This window comes from Strix aluco, chromosome 20 (assembly GCF_031877795.1).
Source record: "Strix aluco isolate bStrAlu1 chromosome 20, bStrAlu1.hap1, whole genome shotgun sequence".
Taxonomy (NCBI): domain Eukaryota; kingdom Metazoa; phylum Chordata; class Aves; order Strigiformes; family Strigidae; genus Strix; species Strix aluco.
This window is the reverse complement of record NC_133950.1, coordinates 14672906-14690213: the sequence shown is the minus strand read 5'-3', so window position 1 is coordinate 14690213 and position 17308 is coordinate 14672906. Positions and strand designations below refer to the sequence as shown.

The following is a 17308-nucleotide window of genomic DNA, read 5'->3' as shown; positions in this document are numbered from 1 at the left end:
AACAGAGCAATGTTGAATTTGACTGCAAAGCCCAATATGAGGAAAGAGCAAATGGAGCTGTCAGTCCTCACACCCACTTGTGGGGCAGAGGAAAAAGAAGTTCCATCTGCACGAAGAGGCAGAACAGACAACCCTCAGCAGCCTCTGAGATCACACCTTACCTGTGAAAAGCTAAATTCAGACACACGGGTATGTTCTCAGCAGTTGCCTTTGCTGTTCAGGCTCTGCAAATCACTTCCCTTTGTATCTGATATGTCAACTAGAAGCAATAACCAGAATCTTTTCCCACCTTCCTTTACGCATCCTAGGAGTTCTGCTACTGGGAGGGGGCTTCTCGCTTACTGCCATAAATGACTCCCAGTTGCTGCCACTGGGACCACTGGGATGTACGTTTAACTCTCCAATCCCCCCCGCCCCAATTTCTACCCTAATTTTCACAGGTTACACTAAGTAGACCTTTTGATCACTCCTGGTATCTAATTGCCCACAGTCTGATTTCTCACCTGTTAACGAGGTCATGGCAGGTCCCGTTGTGCTGGCACGGCTGGCTCACACATTCGTTGATGTCCACCTCACAGTGGATTCCCTGGTACCCTGGTGCACAAGTGCAGGTGTAGAACCCAACGTGATCATTGCACGAGGCCCCATTCTGGCAGGGGTCTGAATCACATTCATCTATTTCAGCATCACAGTTCATACCTTTGTTACAAAACAGAGAAATAGCAGTGTTACAAGCCCAGAAAAGTACATCTGTGCTGCCTGGACTTCTGAGCTGGAATCACAAAAGCCATGTTATCAGCCCAAACTGGCTAGCATAGTGATCTGTTCTAATTTTGCCATAAGAATATCGGGAGCTCATGAGCAGCATGTGATTCTTACAAATTAGGACCTTTCATTTTTATTTGCAAACAAAATTATTTCATCTAGACTTTGGGATTTTAGTCTTCTATCAAAATTAGAAATCATTTCCAGTATTTGCAAGGCTTTTTCGTTCAAGTCTCTTTCATTCAGGTTTGCTGAAGCAGCCAATCAGTCAGCACTTCACAAATAACATCCATTTTTTGAGTAAGCCATAAAATCTTGATCTTACATAAAGTTCTTAAAAACCTAATGATAGCTGTTTTGGTTCGGGAGCCTTTGAGGGCAGGGAGGACAGGGACGGGAAGAGAAGAACCACACTGCTAGTCAGTGTTATTTAAACTTTTATATATGATATAGCTCTTACAGTTTTAGATAGACATGGTACTCTTCACTTGAGTTGCGTTGCTATTAATCAGATCCAGTGTTCTACATCAGAGGCAGCTGCATTTTGGGTATGGGAAAAGTGACCTCTACCCTGCTTCTCCAAAACATTGTTCCATTTGCTTAAATAATATTTGTAACTTGCTTTGAGATACCTAGGAAAAAAGCATTAAAGCAGTGCAAAACTCTATTTATAGTGATACTAGATATTAGGTAAGAAATTTTATTACGAAATGCTATTAAAAATTAAGTGTTAGCTCCAATGCTACAGGTCAAGAATAACAGCAAGTCACACATTTTCAGTCCAAAGTCTCAACTTTCCCTGACAGAACAAGCCCTCCTGTGTGACTTGGATACAACTACCTTACCACACTGTATTCCACCTCTGAGTTGTCCATGGCCTGGCATCACCTCCAAACCTTAGTCACTGCAGTGGCACCTGCCAATCCATCTAATCTCCCCTTCCTGGCAAAGGCTCACCACATAGTGGACATGGCCATCCTAATCCTGATGGAATGTAGGCCCCCTAATCTGCTGGTTCAAACCCGTCAATACCACGCAAAACTTCCTTCACCCAAATTCCAGCTGCAAGCACCAGAAAACAACCTGGCCTTGCTGGCCAATGGTGCTAGAACCTCTGGTTGAAGCACTAGATCATAAGGCAATATAAGGCTAGATCATAAGGCAAGATCATATTTAACATCAGAATAACTTGGAGCACAAACAGCATCTCCACCTGCCTGGGTCATTTTATCACTTCCTTGGCAGAGGAATCCCACAGGATTCAGCATAAAGATAAAAAAGAAGCTGATTTGCAAAGACATAATTATGCTTGATACTAAAATCAGTAGGAATCTTAAGGCCTACACAGAAATTCTGCTTTTTTCATCTTTCATCTCTGTTCATTTTTATCAGAGAGTGAGTCAGCATCAGAGACCACATTCCTGATGTTGTAACTTCTCATTCCACTGGTAATCGGCAGCATTCCTTCACAGCAACCTAACTCTTTAAACACTTCAGTCTGTGACAAGAGGAAGGCTGAGAAAGTTCATGTGCTAGGTGGTACCAGGCAGACGCGGGCGCAGTACAATTGCATTCCACTCTGATAAGCAGAGCTGGAGGAAGGAGAACCCCCCGCTGCCTCCCTCACAGATAACTCACAGGTGTAGATTACTCTGAGTCACTATTAGCACAGATGCACAAAACAAAAAGACACTTATGTCACATGCCAAAAAACATTCCCTGGGCCTGAAAGAATTGGAAAAGAAATCTCCAACTAAAAGCCACTTTATTCCAAAAAGACTGCTTCCCTCAGAGAAATCCTGCAGGACAGGACAAAGAACTACAGGCCAGATAGGCACAGATAAGTTATACCTGGAAACACTAAGTATCCATTTCCTGATAATAAATCTCTTTCCTTGTATACCTCCCTTAATTTCATATTGAGAGCTAATCACATCTACTTTGTATCTAGTACTCAAGTCTCAGACAGTCCACCTACTTCCACTCTTAGATCCACATCTCTCAACATCCACACTGTCCACGGAAATCAAAGCCTCAACTGTCACTTGAAAGAGGCAACAAGCAGCCCTACACTGTCATTCACACACAACCAAACACTCCAGAAATACGAGTCGTGCAACAGAGACTTTGTCTCACAGCTGTAAAACAAGAGCTTCTCAGGACAGCTACCAGCACTACAAGACACATCAGCAGCAGGCAAATCGTGGAACAACATGAACAGCGAGACGTAACCCAACCACCCAGCTCATACACGAGCATGAAAGGTACCTGTGTAGCCAGGGCTGCACTGGCACAAGTAGTGATCCATCTCGTTCAGGCAGGTGCCGTTGTTTTTGCAGGGCCGAGACGCACACTCGTTGATGTCTATCTCGCAGTTGTACCCCTGGAAGCCAGGCACACAGAAACAGCCGTACTCGTTCACCCTGTCTCGGCAGATGGCTCCGTTCTGGCAGGGCCTGGAGGCACACTCATCGATGTCGTCTCCGCAGTTGGCCCCGGTGAAGCCAGGCTGGCAGACGCAGGTGTAGTCCCCAGGACCCTCGACACATGTCCCGTTATTTAGGCAGGGCTGGCTAGAGCACACAGAGCTTTCTGTTTGGCAGCTGTCTCCATTCAGTCCTGTTTGGCATTTACAGATGTATCCATCTACACTATCTACACATTCAAACCGAGGGTCTTTACAAGGGTTGCTCTCACACTCATTAATATCAATGTCACAATCAGTACCTGTGAAGCCAGGCACACAGATGCATTTGTATTCCAGGAGTCCTGCAGTCCCGCTGCAGATCCAATCGGCAGGGCACTCGTGTTTAACACACGCGTCATAGAGGTGTTCACAGTTTACGCCCATGTAGGCTACTGGCTTCACAGGGCAGGTGCACTCGTAACCCACTTCCAAATCCGTACAGCTCCCGCCATTCTTACATGGGGATGAGGAACAGCTGCTATCATTTTCAGAGTATGAAGTTCCTGTTGAGAAAAGAGACTTTCTGTTAGTTGGCATACGTAGCCCTAAAGAAGTTCGTCCTTCTGTCAATCGCCACATCCAACTCAGAGATTGCCACCTCAATTCCACACTGCAAGGGGCTGCTCTAGCCATTAGCTGAGAAGGATACTAGAGAAACAAACATTTACTATAAAGAGGACAACACAACATGCCTTCATATGATAGCAATCAGGAATTTCTTGCTAAGATGGGTGACTGGATGCCTGTGGGGTTTTTAGGAGGCACTCACAAACCATTTTTCTTGTGCTCATTCATCCCTGAGTCACTTTGAGAGCAGCGAAACGTATCACCTTAAATCCATTCACAAGATAAAAATTTTGTGTAAAATTCAACAACCCCTTTCACTGATAGGGCACAGGATTTGTGCTTAGAAATCCAGAGAGGCAGTCAGTATGTTTTAAGATATTGGCTGTGGCTCTTAATGTCCCAGCTGCTCCTTCTGGGGACACAAATTTTTCTCAGCTAATCCACTAGTGATTTGAAGATGCTGCCATAAACAATTCAACCCAAACTCCAAGCTGGCACATTTCACACAGTCTCTAATTACATCAGGAAGCTCAGAGTTTGATAACCACTGGCCAGGCACCCTCACCCCACAGGTTAGACACGTAAATTTACACAGCAGGAAATTTTTAGGTGTTATGAGAACAGCAAAGAACAGAGACTGATGAGATTCACTGTACTGATGACATTTGAGATCCAAACTCTTAGTATCTGCAGAGCCAAAACACCAATCTAATATTCAGATACCAGCAATAATGTTGAGACCAGATTCCCCTAAATCTGGGAGCATTTGGATGTGATCAGTTTATTCACACCCAGCCACAATGCCCTGCTGGCCCCAAACAGCAGTGTTTAAAAGGCTCTTGCCCCATTAAGCAATTCCACCATCCAGAAATGTGATGGGATATGCCCATGGGACTGTAAATTTAATTCATATAAATGAGATTATACAGGATACATGATATAAAAAACAAAAATATTTGTCAATGGAGCAGAAGGGAATAGGAAGAATCCTCATTTCTTTTCCAAAAGAAATTTCAAATTCACTTTGTGAAACAATCTGGTCAAAGGGCAGAACAGCCCAGGGGTCAGGAGATATTTGCCTTGATATTAGTATTAGGATATATGCCCTGGACTCAATTATACAATTACACATTTTCCAAAGAAGAAAACCCCAAAAATAGTATAAAGGGACAAAGGCAATGCAAACACAGAACTTCTCCCCTCACAAAGGCAGCAGTCATTAGCCCCTCATCCCACTGCAGCTTTCTGATATCAGAGTGTTTAGTTCTGCTCCATTCCAGGATACAGAGGAGAGAAGCTGTGGGGTACAGCTACCCCAGACTGATTCCTGTGCGAGTGTTATAAAACATCCAAAATTGGAAGTAACTCTGCAAACAGCTATATAGCAGATGTTTTGAAAATGTCTACGAAAAATGCCCACAAAGCAGAGGTAAAGCTCATGAAATCGCCAAGTGGTATCTGAGAAATAGCTATTGCTTCTGGTGAGACAATGCTGACTGCCTAGCACTGCAAGTCATGCAGTCACTAGCATTTAACCTTGGGTTTAGATGCCATTGTGTAACCAGCTCCTTGCCCTTTTTGCTGCCTTCTGTATGTAACTGTGGGCCAGCCAGTGACAGGAATCAGTCTCTGGGAAACTCCAGAAAACTGCAGGTGGAGAGGGGGCAGTTACTCTGACACTGCCCCCACCTCACCACCCTTGGCCCTCACTGCATTACTGCCAGTTGAGAAATGTTGTTTTAACATGCTCCATGCTAAGGATTTGCCAGGATCACACACCACAGCATCACTTCTCAGCTGACCTTACACATTCTCTCATTCATGCCATCATTATCCCAGCCCATTTTTGGTCATGTTTGCCTTGCTCTGGTGCACCTTCTACACATCCAGGAGTTAATCTGTGTCAGTGGTTTTCTATCAGCTCCTGCCCCATCAGCTCCTCAGTCTCTTTGTACCTGAAGGTGGAGGCATCCAACTTCAGGGCCTGAAAGGGATTTATAGGAGACTTTGGTTTACAAAAGCCTGCCCCTGTCCTGACCTCCCCCAAATTCCTCCCACCAAAAGACTGTAGTGTTTCTAAGTCTTCTTTCAAGAGGCAGTGTTGATGGGGGAGGGAGGGTGCTCAGGGATTTAGACAGCCCTTTCTCTTCCCAGCATCATCTCTGCCGCCCACCCCTCCCTTCCTCTCTCATGTGATGCTGGGGAGAGTTGCTGAGCATTGCACTGTCCAGCAATCTCATTATTCTGCCATCAACCCTTTTATTCTCAGATTCCCAGTCAGGCAGAAAACAAGGATGACGGAATCTGCCTGGAATCTCTGTAGCAATTAAGAGTGGGAGCCCAGGAAACTATTTGCAAAAGAGGTTTACTAGGCCGGAGATAGGAGCCTTTGTACGCTTAATGAGTAACCAGTCCCAGCCTGAGCCTTCCACAGGCCAGGAGCACACTCTATGACAAAAAAAGAGACCAAGTCCACTGCATGTTCAGAACGACTTCTCTGGTTTGCAGCAGACTCCATCTGCAAGAAATTCACGTTTCAACAGAATCACCAAGCACTGCTAGTGTAGACAGCCTGAAGTCATTTCAAAGGCTGCATGCACAGTTTTCTGCTTCCATTACAAGCAGACAGTCTAAATGCTTCTTGCAAATAAAGATAAATATCAAATCCCTTTGCTATTTCCTGTCTTTTCTAGAGCTCTTTCAAAACAGACATACCTTTTTGCACCTTCTCTATTTTGGTTCGTCATATGACTGCAATGCTCAATAATCTGTATTAGTCATTAATGCCTGTCCATTACAAAAAGATTTGGTGACGAATACACGGCCCCATAGTCACACACAAACTTGCAGACACAACGGGGCTGAACTACAGACAGATACCAAGTCAAGCAAACACAAAACTTCACTAAAAAGTCAAAAGGCTCTCCTGGCTTACTAAAGAACAGCAGTATGGTAATAGGAAGAACCCCAATCTCCTCTAAACCCACTATGATCATGAACAACAGTACTGGTTACCTAGTTATGTGTACTCCTAATCCGCAGTGAATAACTAGTTATGTACAGGACTGCATAGAGAAAAGCTGAATTCCTGCATTGTTACTGTATTAGTTTTAGCTACTTTCTATGTCCAAATGTTATGTCTAAAAGTGATGACTTCAGCAGGACCTCATTTTGGAGGAAAATGTTCCTTTTTTTGGTACAAACATCCTGGGTAACACAGCATAAGGCATGCATGGAGCAGGCTGAGAAGACTGCAGTGTAAATCACAAGAAATGAAACAATATCTAAATAACTTCAAATTATTCTGTGACCTGCAGCTTTCAGAAAATTACCCACGTGTTTGTCCTACTCAGCAGAGGTTACAGGCGTATTAACAACACTAACTCCAAGATTATATCATACACTCCCTTGTATACAGCATGCCTGTACTAATACTGGAATATTTCCCAAGGACAAAACATGACCCTGTGTAAATGTAGTATAACCCTAATATTCATTCAGTGGCAGTGCTCAACTTCTGGCTAAATAATTCCACAGATGAGACACTAATTCAAAACAGAATTTGTTAGAAAGGGGGATTTCAGCAGTGAGTACACTACTTGTGATATCACCAGGAAGTTAAATGCAGACACTGCAAGAAGTCAGTGTACTAAATGGGTATCAAAGACTTTGACCACCACCTAGCTTGAGAAAGAACAAATATGATGCTTTTAGCTCTGCTTTTGTTATTTTAATCCATCAGTCCCAGGGCATACAATAATTCCTCTTAATTTTGAAATAGATTATTATATGAATGTGGATAGCACATGAATACACACCAAACGCTAATAAGCATAATGAATAAATTAGCTTTTCCTGCTGCACAATACACCAACCATGAAAACGTGTAATTCAGACTATGCTGTTTCATGAAAATAGTGAAAATCAGGTCAAAGAAGTCATTGACTGACAAGAGTTTATCGTTTTCCACAAAAGTAGTTGTTGCTGAATTAACAATGACATTCAGGATTTTTCCTTTATGTTTCACAAGAAGAATATGAATCAGTGATGTTTGTAAGTGAAAAAAAATTAAAAAAAAAATATATATATATATTACAGTCATACCATCCTGCAACCCTACTCTGAAATGAAACTGGAGAAGACGACAGCTTCTTTGAAGAATATGTTCCAGGCCTTTAGGGATGGATTAGGAGGAACTTCAAAGGCTAACAGAGTCGCATATAAAGCATTCACTGAGCTCTGTCAGGACAGGTCTGGTTTTACACTTTAAAAGTAGCTGACAAAGATTTTCCCTAAAAGATGAGGTTTGTGACCTTTTGTATCACTTTAAGGCAAACAAGCTGCATTACCAGGCTTTGTTTGAATAACTGGCTTTAATAATATACTTTACACCTTTACTAAATGATCGTGTCAAAGAGCAGTTGCAGCAGTGAGTCTTCTAGCCATAAAAAGAGAAATCAGAAATTAAAGAGATGCTGGGCAATCCAAGGTCCCCCTGGTAGTAGTTCACTGTCTCTCTCCCTGAAATTCCTGAGAAATCTCGTCAGCAAACCAGGACAAGATGCTGTTGCACTGCACTGGCAGAGAGAGTTGTGGGAACTGATAAAGACAGTGCGGGAGGAGGAGGTTCTCAAAGAGCTGGAGCAAAGTTTCTGTCCTTTTTTTTTAAAAACAAACAAAACCCCTCAACTTTGTCTGTTCACCATTCTCTCACACATGTGAAATCTCAGTGGTGCTTTCCCCCCCAACATGAGTTGCACTGAAGTAACTTCTTTCACAGCCTCCCCTCTCCATCCTGACATTATGTTATAGCACTGCTGGCAGAAGGTTTTATTAGAGACCAATCATTGCTAAGACAATACACAGGACAAGGAGCTTCAGTCATTTTATTACTTCACTGCTTGCAAGAAGCTGCTTTAGCACTACTCACTGGTTTTTATTTTTTGGTTTTGCTTTTCACAAGCTTGTTTTTTCAAAGTCTTGGGCAGCTATGATAGAGGATGGATGCCCTCAAGCTGGGGCTACACCTGACCTCATGGAACATGCTCAGTGCCACATCTTCATGAACCTCTCTCTCACTTTAGTTTTAGCTGCTTAAGCTGTTGATTCCCAAGGTCCCCTTCATTGTCACCCTATCCATACACATGGTACCTCAAGTTTCTAACTCCTCACAGGGCCTCACTGGTAACTACCTCAAAGGTGCTCTTAATGGTCACTTAAAATTCCAACAGGGAAGTGGTAAGCATTGGGGTTATCAGCCCAGAGATTACCCTGTTTCCTTCATACTGAAGGACAATTTCAACAATTCATTGATTTTTTTTTAAATTATATTTGATGTTTTTTTCAAATGGAATATAATCTCCCCAAACAAAAAAAATTCTAAGCAGTCAGCAGTACTTACTGAAAATACCCATCTCTGAATACCTGTTCACGCACGTGCACTGCAGTCAGAGCACGTTTTCATCCTTTCACTATCTCCCATGTACAATCTCTCAGCAAAATGCTCATCATCACAGACACAACTGCCAAAAGAGTCAGGATGCCACAACATTATTTCCTGGCTAGCAAAAACTTAATGTGAGCTTGGGCAAGCCAGTTCCACTTTGCATATCAGTTTGCCCATCTTAAGAAACAGTTACAGGTAGTTCACAAGTGTCCTGTAAGATGAAATTATTCAAAGCCTTTAACACTTTACAGTAGAGGTGTTACAGAATTAGAAGGTTAGACTTTTCCAGTGTCTAAAACATGGAAGTGCTTTATTTCAGCACATAATATAAATACTACAACTGTCTAGCAAAACGAAAGAAAATCAAAGAAAAGTGTATATTTTATTTCTGGATTCCCACCGACAATATGAAATATATTTCCCGTTTTCTAGGCTCTGATAACTTTCCCAACTTTGCACATTCCAGCTGTGGCTTTGATCATGCCCAGATGCCTGAATCATCTTGGGAAGCAGAGAATACCTAGCAGAAGACAGGCTCTGAAGTGGGATGGGATGTCAGATTGGGCACTTCACCCAGACTAATTATGGGAACATTAATGATAAAAGGAATTGTGTCCTTACAGTCTTTGGGTCAATCAGAAGTGGGGCTGAGACAACAGGATAACAAAATGGTGAGAATCAGGTCTGCTTATGTCCAACTTTTCTCATCTCTTCATCTTCTCTCTCCCAGAAAATCAGCACAATTCACATTACCCATAGTCCAGTTTAAAAAAAAAAAAAAAAAGACAGAAAAACAGAGGATGTAAAATACCAGACTGAAACTGCAATGCTTTTAAGGGGTAACCAGGTTACACATGCCCAACAGTGTTTCCTCATGACATGAACTGAGGGGAGTAAAGGGATGTGCACTCTTCTCCTCAAGAACCTATTACTACAAAGGATTCCCAAACAGAGGAGGAAAGAGTTTATTTACACACTGCATCTCCTGGTGAAGCACTGTTGGTTTCTGTTAAACAAGTTGCAATGGACAGGACTCTGGCATATTCTCCTAGTTTTAGTGATATAGTTTGGGAAAAAGACTGCTTCACATGCTTACAAGTATTTATTTATGTTTCCAAAATTATGACCCAGCCATGATGTATTAAGTACCTTTTGTGCATGGATTTGTTACTGAGTTCCTTGACTTCCATGCTATTGTGAATCTTACGACTATCATCTTTTACAAAAAGGCACTGCAAGAAAGAGGCTTCTTTCAGGTGCATTTCACCTGCCTTACTCACTACAACAACTGGAAAAAAGACAATTTACAACCAAGAGGTGAGAACAGCAGGCTTCCCAGCAGCAGCCTCCAAGTGCACCGCAGTAATAACTGAGCCAGAGGAATCTTCAAGCGCCTAAACTGTGAATGCTCAAAACCCCAGCCTGATGCAATTCTTCGCAGTCGGGCTGTGCTGGTGCTGATGGCCCCAGCATACTGCCCGATAGAGAATGACACCGAGGCCAAGGGTACAAAGGGAACCCCTCCACCTCAAGTATCAGAGTAACACAACTACTAAGTAAACTCTGAATAAACGAATGGAAAGAGTTATGTCTCCATGACAACAGGAAGGCATGTGCTTATATTAGTAAATCCCTGCTGACCTCTGCTGCTCTCTCCCTATCCTGGTCAGTGTAAAGGATTAGTGAAAGGGTACACACACTACAGCCTGTCCCCAGGATCTACACACCAGGAAGGGAGGCTGGACAGGCCTGAGAATGGGCTTTCATGCTGTTCACCCTCTTTCTTCCCCATCCTTACTAACTTTGGAAGGATAGCATATCTGCTATGAAAGGTAACAGCAGAATAAAATAAAACCCTTTTTCGGGAAGTACATTCAGTACTCCAGGGAGCATACAGGGCCTTTTGAGGTGGCTTTACACATCCTAGGGCTTTACAAGCACCATTTCCTTCTTGACACAGAGAGATTAAACCCTTTCTTTCCAGATCAGAGCAAAGCACCTGCTCCTGGTAACACCAGCATCAGAAAACAAGGCCCTGAAATTCTCTGAGACTACTGACAAGCTCATGACATGCTAATAATTGGCACTGATTTTTCACCCAGCCTAAAACATTCCGTAACCTGTATTCCTTGTCCTGCTTAACGCAGTAATAGGCATCTTTTGACAGCTTCTTTAACAGTGGGCTTTTCTATTCAACATCAGAAATGGATGTGGGCATGGGAAACTTTCCAAAATACCCATGTTTGATCACAACTACCAAGCTCCCGAGCTGCAGCAGCTTACCACCTCTGCCAGCCATCAGGAGCAGCTCTGTTAAGTAGCTTGCTCCTACCTACCAGCAGCTCCCTCTACTCCCAACCACTTCCCATCAACTTTTGTTTGAATTTCAAGGTCGCATGCTCAAGTGTCACCATTAGGATCAGGTATATTCAATTCCCCCTCAAGATCCTGGTGCCCAGAGTCAAGTTGTTCCTCTTCATTTTTTATAAAAGGGAGAGATGATACTTCAGTGAAAATGCAGGCTGAGATACTATCTGCTGGCTGAATCTAAACATCATCGTTATCATCTCAGGTTACCAGCTTATCAGATTTGACAATCTCTGTGAAGCAACACATGTCACTGACCAAAAGAACCCCTCAAAATAGATTAGGTAATCAAAAAGCCATGCTGGCAATCAGCAGGTAGTTCTTCTAAGACAATACTGAATAGATGGCCCAGCAAGATGGTAGGGATCCTAGCAATGCCTACAGCATCTTTTAGAAAAGTCATTGTCAAAAGAGCATTACTGTTCATAGCTTTGATATATCTTGTAAAGTTTTGGTAGATTGAACACACAAGTCCAGTATCTTAGCCAACTACCTGTTGGGATACCAATTTAAAAACCTCTAGAGAAGTCTCCGCACACAGTTCAGATTGCAGTTTTTCCTGCCCAAATTTTTAGATGGTACTGTGCGTTCATCACTTCCCAGCCTACTTCTGACATTGTTTTTCTTTGTTACTGGAGATCAACAAGTTCCAGACCACAACATTTGCATGCTAGGTTTTAGGTGTGACAGAGCTTTTTCATACCAGAGATATGTACACAGTCTATTAGTGTAAAATATTCATAAAGAATTTACAAAGACCTAGACTGCTAGACTTTCATTAAGACAGGCATAAGATGATGTGGCTCAGTTTCCCCTTGTGAAATATGCAGAATATTTACCCTCTCAAAAAAGCAGAATGCCAACTCCTGGCTCCCTCACACCCAGCTTGCCCAGTGAGTTGCTGAATGGTGCCAAACAGTGGGCTGCAATCCATAGGGCTGAGCAGTGCCAATATTATGGCCAGAGGCATTAACAGCATTAATCAGAAATAACACTTCAGGGAATTAAACTTACTCTTAACACAGAACAAGTAGCCAGCTTGCTTGTTTTCATTATCTGATCACTGTTCTAATGCAGATTTGAAGATGTAACTCCTATTATCATGCTTCTAGAACTTGGAGAAAGGAGCTATAAACCCATGTTTTGTGACAGTATTGCATATATTGCCACAGTAACTCTTTGATCTTCTGTGCTTATGACATCCCTTAATAAACACTCCTCCAAGCTGGCCTTCATGGTTTACACATTCTCTGATCTCTCAGCCATTTCCACAGATCAAACACTGAGACAGGGGGTTTCCTGTGTATTCAGCTAACCAGATTGAGTCACAAGCTTTAATTTCCAATTCTTATTTAAATATACTGACAATCAACAAATGCTGTTTCTTTGTTTCCACGTTTTGAAGGAGTAAGATTTAAACTATCTGTATGTCCAAGCTAATCTCAAGAGCTTGCATTAGAACAGATAGCAAACTGCCAGAAAAAAGGTTTGTCTGCACATGCTCTTTCTCAATAGGCGTCCAAAGCATTTTCCAGGCCAAAGGTATGTGAATTACTGTGCTCATTGCTGGCTAGAGACGTGGGAAGAGAAATGAGTAGGCACTCATTCTGCCCTCCAGAATCTCCTTTAGAACACAACAAATTAAGCTGAGAGCTGTTTTGCACATTACACAGACAGCAGCAGTAAAACGGGAGTCACATGCAGAGCCTGTACCACTGCCCCTCTGGAGTTTATTTCAAATAATTGGAGATAGTGTGGATCTGGCTGCAGGATGGTCATATGGTTACAGCCTGCAACAGGCCATCTGGATAATCAGAATTTTCTCAAAAATTTTGAACAAATAACTTAGCCACTCTGTGCTTCAATGACGTTTAGATAAATCAATTAGAAATAAAAAAAAAAAAAAAAAAGCAGTCATGCCTCACAAAGGCAAGAAAAGGCATTTCCCTATGGCCTTAAAATTCTACAAGTGCTACATAAATGCCACCATTCACTACAGTTAAAATCTGGTAGAATTCCTCTTGCAAAATAGGAGCAGGTGGAAAGACTATGGAAATTACCACTTCCCTTGAGCTTTGCTGGCTATATCAAGATGTGTCATCCACCTGCACTCCAAAGGAAAACAATGTTCTCGGTAAATTGCTGTTCCAGAAAAGAGCTTTACCCAAGAGTGAAAAGCTATCGGTGCAATGGTCAAACAGCACAAATCCCCAGAAACATGCCAGCTCTCTGGCAGCCACATACTGAGCAATACTGTATGTGCAATGGGCCAGCCTTTTGCACAAGACAAAGCCACCATAATTGCTTCACACTCCAAACCAGTAGCTATGGTTACTAGATACAAAAGACAGTCCTGCTGCTTCTCTGTGGCCAGAGGAATTCCAGGCACTTGGTGCGAATGCACCAGACAAAGAAGCTGGTACAAGGAAGGGGGGGGGGGGGGGGAAATCAGACTAAAATCAAAATGTATTTTTACTTTGATGTTCATAGTCTGAGCTGACCAGAGCAAAGGAAATTTAAGGAGGCTTCACAGGGGGAAAAAAAACCTGTTGGGGAATCAAAGGAAAAGCTGCAAACTTTCTCCAACTCTCAAAAAGTACATAAACATCACCCACTAATGCAAGAAAACGCCAAATGCAGTGTTGAACAGATATTAGCAGAGAAGAGGCGCTCTGAAATTTCTGCACATTTTCCATATTTTACCTTGACATCTTCATGTCACTGGATATTCTTGTCCTAGCTCAGTGGAAACTAAACAGGAGTTTATATACAGATCCTGGCCTGGCAGCACCAAAGAGAGTATAAAGGAGGCCAGTTCAATCCCAATCATAATTTCCAGTAAAAGGTTGGACATGTTCCTGACGTGACCTTATAATCCCTAGATGACTAAAACAGATGTCTAGGCCCAGCAGATCTCCAGGCACCCCTTCCAGAAGAAACAGAGAAACCCGTTTTTCAGGGACCATAAGAAATGGTATACAAGGGTGACTTTTGGAGCCCAAAGACATGTTCATGTGAACCTGAAGAATCCCAGTATACTCAAGTATATTCTTTGGCTAGAAAGTAAGTTTTCAATGTGGAAAAAGACAAACCAAAACAAAACCCCCCATCAGTGTCATAAAGTCTTTTGTTACCTCATCACTTCTTGCACTTTCAGGATGGATCTGCCTTCTTCAAAATTTCTAAGTGAGAATACTCACGTACTCTTCTTCCTCCACATTTTGTACCAGAGGTATCTGGCACTTCAACGTATTAGTATACTCCCCTAAGTACACACCTGTTTTGCCTACATGTATTTCTAAAGCGTGTAGAATGGAAATAAAGCTCTGTGTTTCTTCTCTATGGGCACCACCATAAAATTCAGAACTTTCAATGGAGAAAATGGTTACTATAGTAGCTGACTACTTAATTACATGAAAGTGCACACACTTTCAGCTCTTGTGAATAAATGCATACATACATGTGCACAGGGAGAAAGACAAAAGGAGACAAGAAATAAATAGAAGGAAAAACATATCTAGAATGAAATGCCTGTTTATCTTCCAGACAAGAAGTTTTCAGGCTTCAAATCTAACTGTGAGAGTGACATTTTGTTCAACTACCTTTGCAATATAAGGGCAGGTCACAGATTTGATCCAAAGTTACTGCATCGTAGTTGGGTAAGAATCAGGCACAGAAGACAAAAACTTACCCCAAAATAAGAGGAAAAGTGGCAGCAGGAGAGCAGCATTGTACGCCCTGGAGGTAGTTTTCTTTAATTCCATGACAAGTCTAAGGCTGTTCTAAAAACCTCTGGGGAGAAACAGGAGTTGGAGACTAGCAGATAGCGGCTCTGCCCACATCACGGACTTGGGAGAAGTTGCTCTCCTCCAGGCACTGGCTCCATGCTCCGCCGGGCTGGGGACTAGCACTGACACGGTGGACAGAGTCCCTGTCCACTCGCCACGGCTGCACTGCTGTTCCCGGAACAGCGGGAAAACGCTGCCTGGATCGCACGGACTGAACTGCTCGGGGCACGGCCAGGAGGGTTTACGGGCACAGCAGCTGGAGGGCTTACAGGCCCGCGTCTCAAAAGGGCCTCAGCTGCCAAAGATCCTGAAGAACTCGGAGGTTCACAGTACAAGGCACAAAGGAAAAAAGGCCCCTGTGTGGTTTTTTGCTTTCTGTTTTTTGAATTCCCCCTGTATAATGAAGAAAACAAACCTGGTGTCTCCTCTACAGCTGCGAGAGGAGCTCAGAAGGGGCCTGGGGACTGAGGTGGCCAGGGGTCATCTCTAGGATGCCAGCTTCTGCATCAGCTCATATTTGCAAACAAATTCCAGACAAGGATCAATCACACTTTTCTGATAGAGGCTGCTTTGTTCAAAGCAAAACTAAGATAAAAGACAAAAACACACTGTTAATCCCAAAGAGCAGAGCTAGTCCACATTAGTCTTTACTGCTATCTCTCACACACCATGAGATGTGTGAGCCCACAAGACATACAAACCCACAAAACTGTACGTGAACCCTCCTCCCAGCTAAGGAACAGTTACAGAGATCAACAGGAGAAGTATCTGCATAACACAAGCACCAAATCACATCACCACCTTTACTTGCGTGTGTTCAGTTTTAGAAGTGGAAAAAATTATCAGTGCCTATTGTTTTGTGAGAGTAACCGGAAAAAGACAGAGCCCACACTCAGTTGTGACCTACTAAGTACCTCTAAATCCACATCACAATTGGATTAAATTAACCGGAATGAGAATTACGTACATTGCCTCACCCTTCCACTGACAACTAATAATAGAAGGCAGGTAAAATGCCATATAAATTCCTAGTTTAAACCAGAAATATGCAAGATAGCAAGGAATTGCTGCAGATAGACCTAGGCTGCACATAATGAAAACAACAGCAACCCTACAATGAGTAGTTTATATTATCTCAGCATCCTGGCAGAGCAGCCAGAGGCTGATGGGCCATGTGCAGGGAAATGGGATATTTACTGCACTGGTTTTACCTTCGGTGCAGAAAGCAGAACAGCCACAGCAAGAGCATTTTCACCACCAAAACACTGCAATTCAGGAACAAATGGTTCATCTCACTATCCTGCCTTGGAATGCTCCAAAGATGATATATCATGTGTTATCAACCTTATCTGGACCACCCTGCCCCCACTTTCATCTCTGGTGTCTTCAGTCTGTTTTCCCAAGATCAGCTTCACTATTAGTTTCTTGCCAGTTACCACGACCATCTGGAACTCATTTCTCTCTTTAGACTCTCATTTTGCTGTCAGAGGATGTAACCAGATACTGACATGTGCAGAATCTTTCTGCTCAGAACTTTTTTGCCTCACCTGTGTGAATTATCCTACTAACAACTCACCTTTTCCAAATCAAATCAAATACATTCCTCCACTGAATACAGCCACCTCTGTGAGTCGACTAGTGCAACACTGCACAACACTTGGGAAATAAAACTACCCATAGTAATTTACGGCTCATATGTCTACCTGAAGGACACGCTCAGCTTTCATAAAACAGAATTAGTGTAACAAATCCCCACATGTAAGAAACTGGATGTCCTCCCACAGAGGCTCTGCTGCTACTGCTGTGCTGCGTGGCCTGTGGCACCTCACACCCCGACAGAGCCATTAGCTATGAAAGACTTGTTACACACTACCTAGAGTCAGAAAAGAGCAAAACCATTTAGCAGAG

General features: G+C 42.8%; 1 protein-coding gene across 4 annotated transcripts in view; it reads right to left on the bottom strand.

Moving 5' to 3' along the window:
- CRB2 (crumbs cell polarity complex component 2) overlaps positions 1-15469 on the bottom strand; it is a 42472-nt gene extending 27003 nt beyond the window's left edge. For all 4 annotated transcript variants that reach the window (XM_074846162.1, XM_074846163.1, XM_074846160.1 and 1 more), the window contains exons 1-3: positions 15304-15469; positions 3034-3735; positions 504-699 (exon numbers count right to left, since the gene is read on the bottom strand). In XM_074846162.1, coding sequence (XP_074702263.1) covers positions 504-699; positions 3034-3735; positions 15304-15376 — 971 coding nt within the window. In that variant the 5' untranslated portion in view covers positions 15377-15469. The remainder of the gene's footprint in view (positions 1-503; positions 700-3033; positions 3736-15303) is intronic.
- Between the last annotated feature and the right edge of the window lie 1839 nt (positions 15470-17308).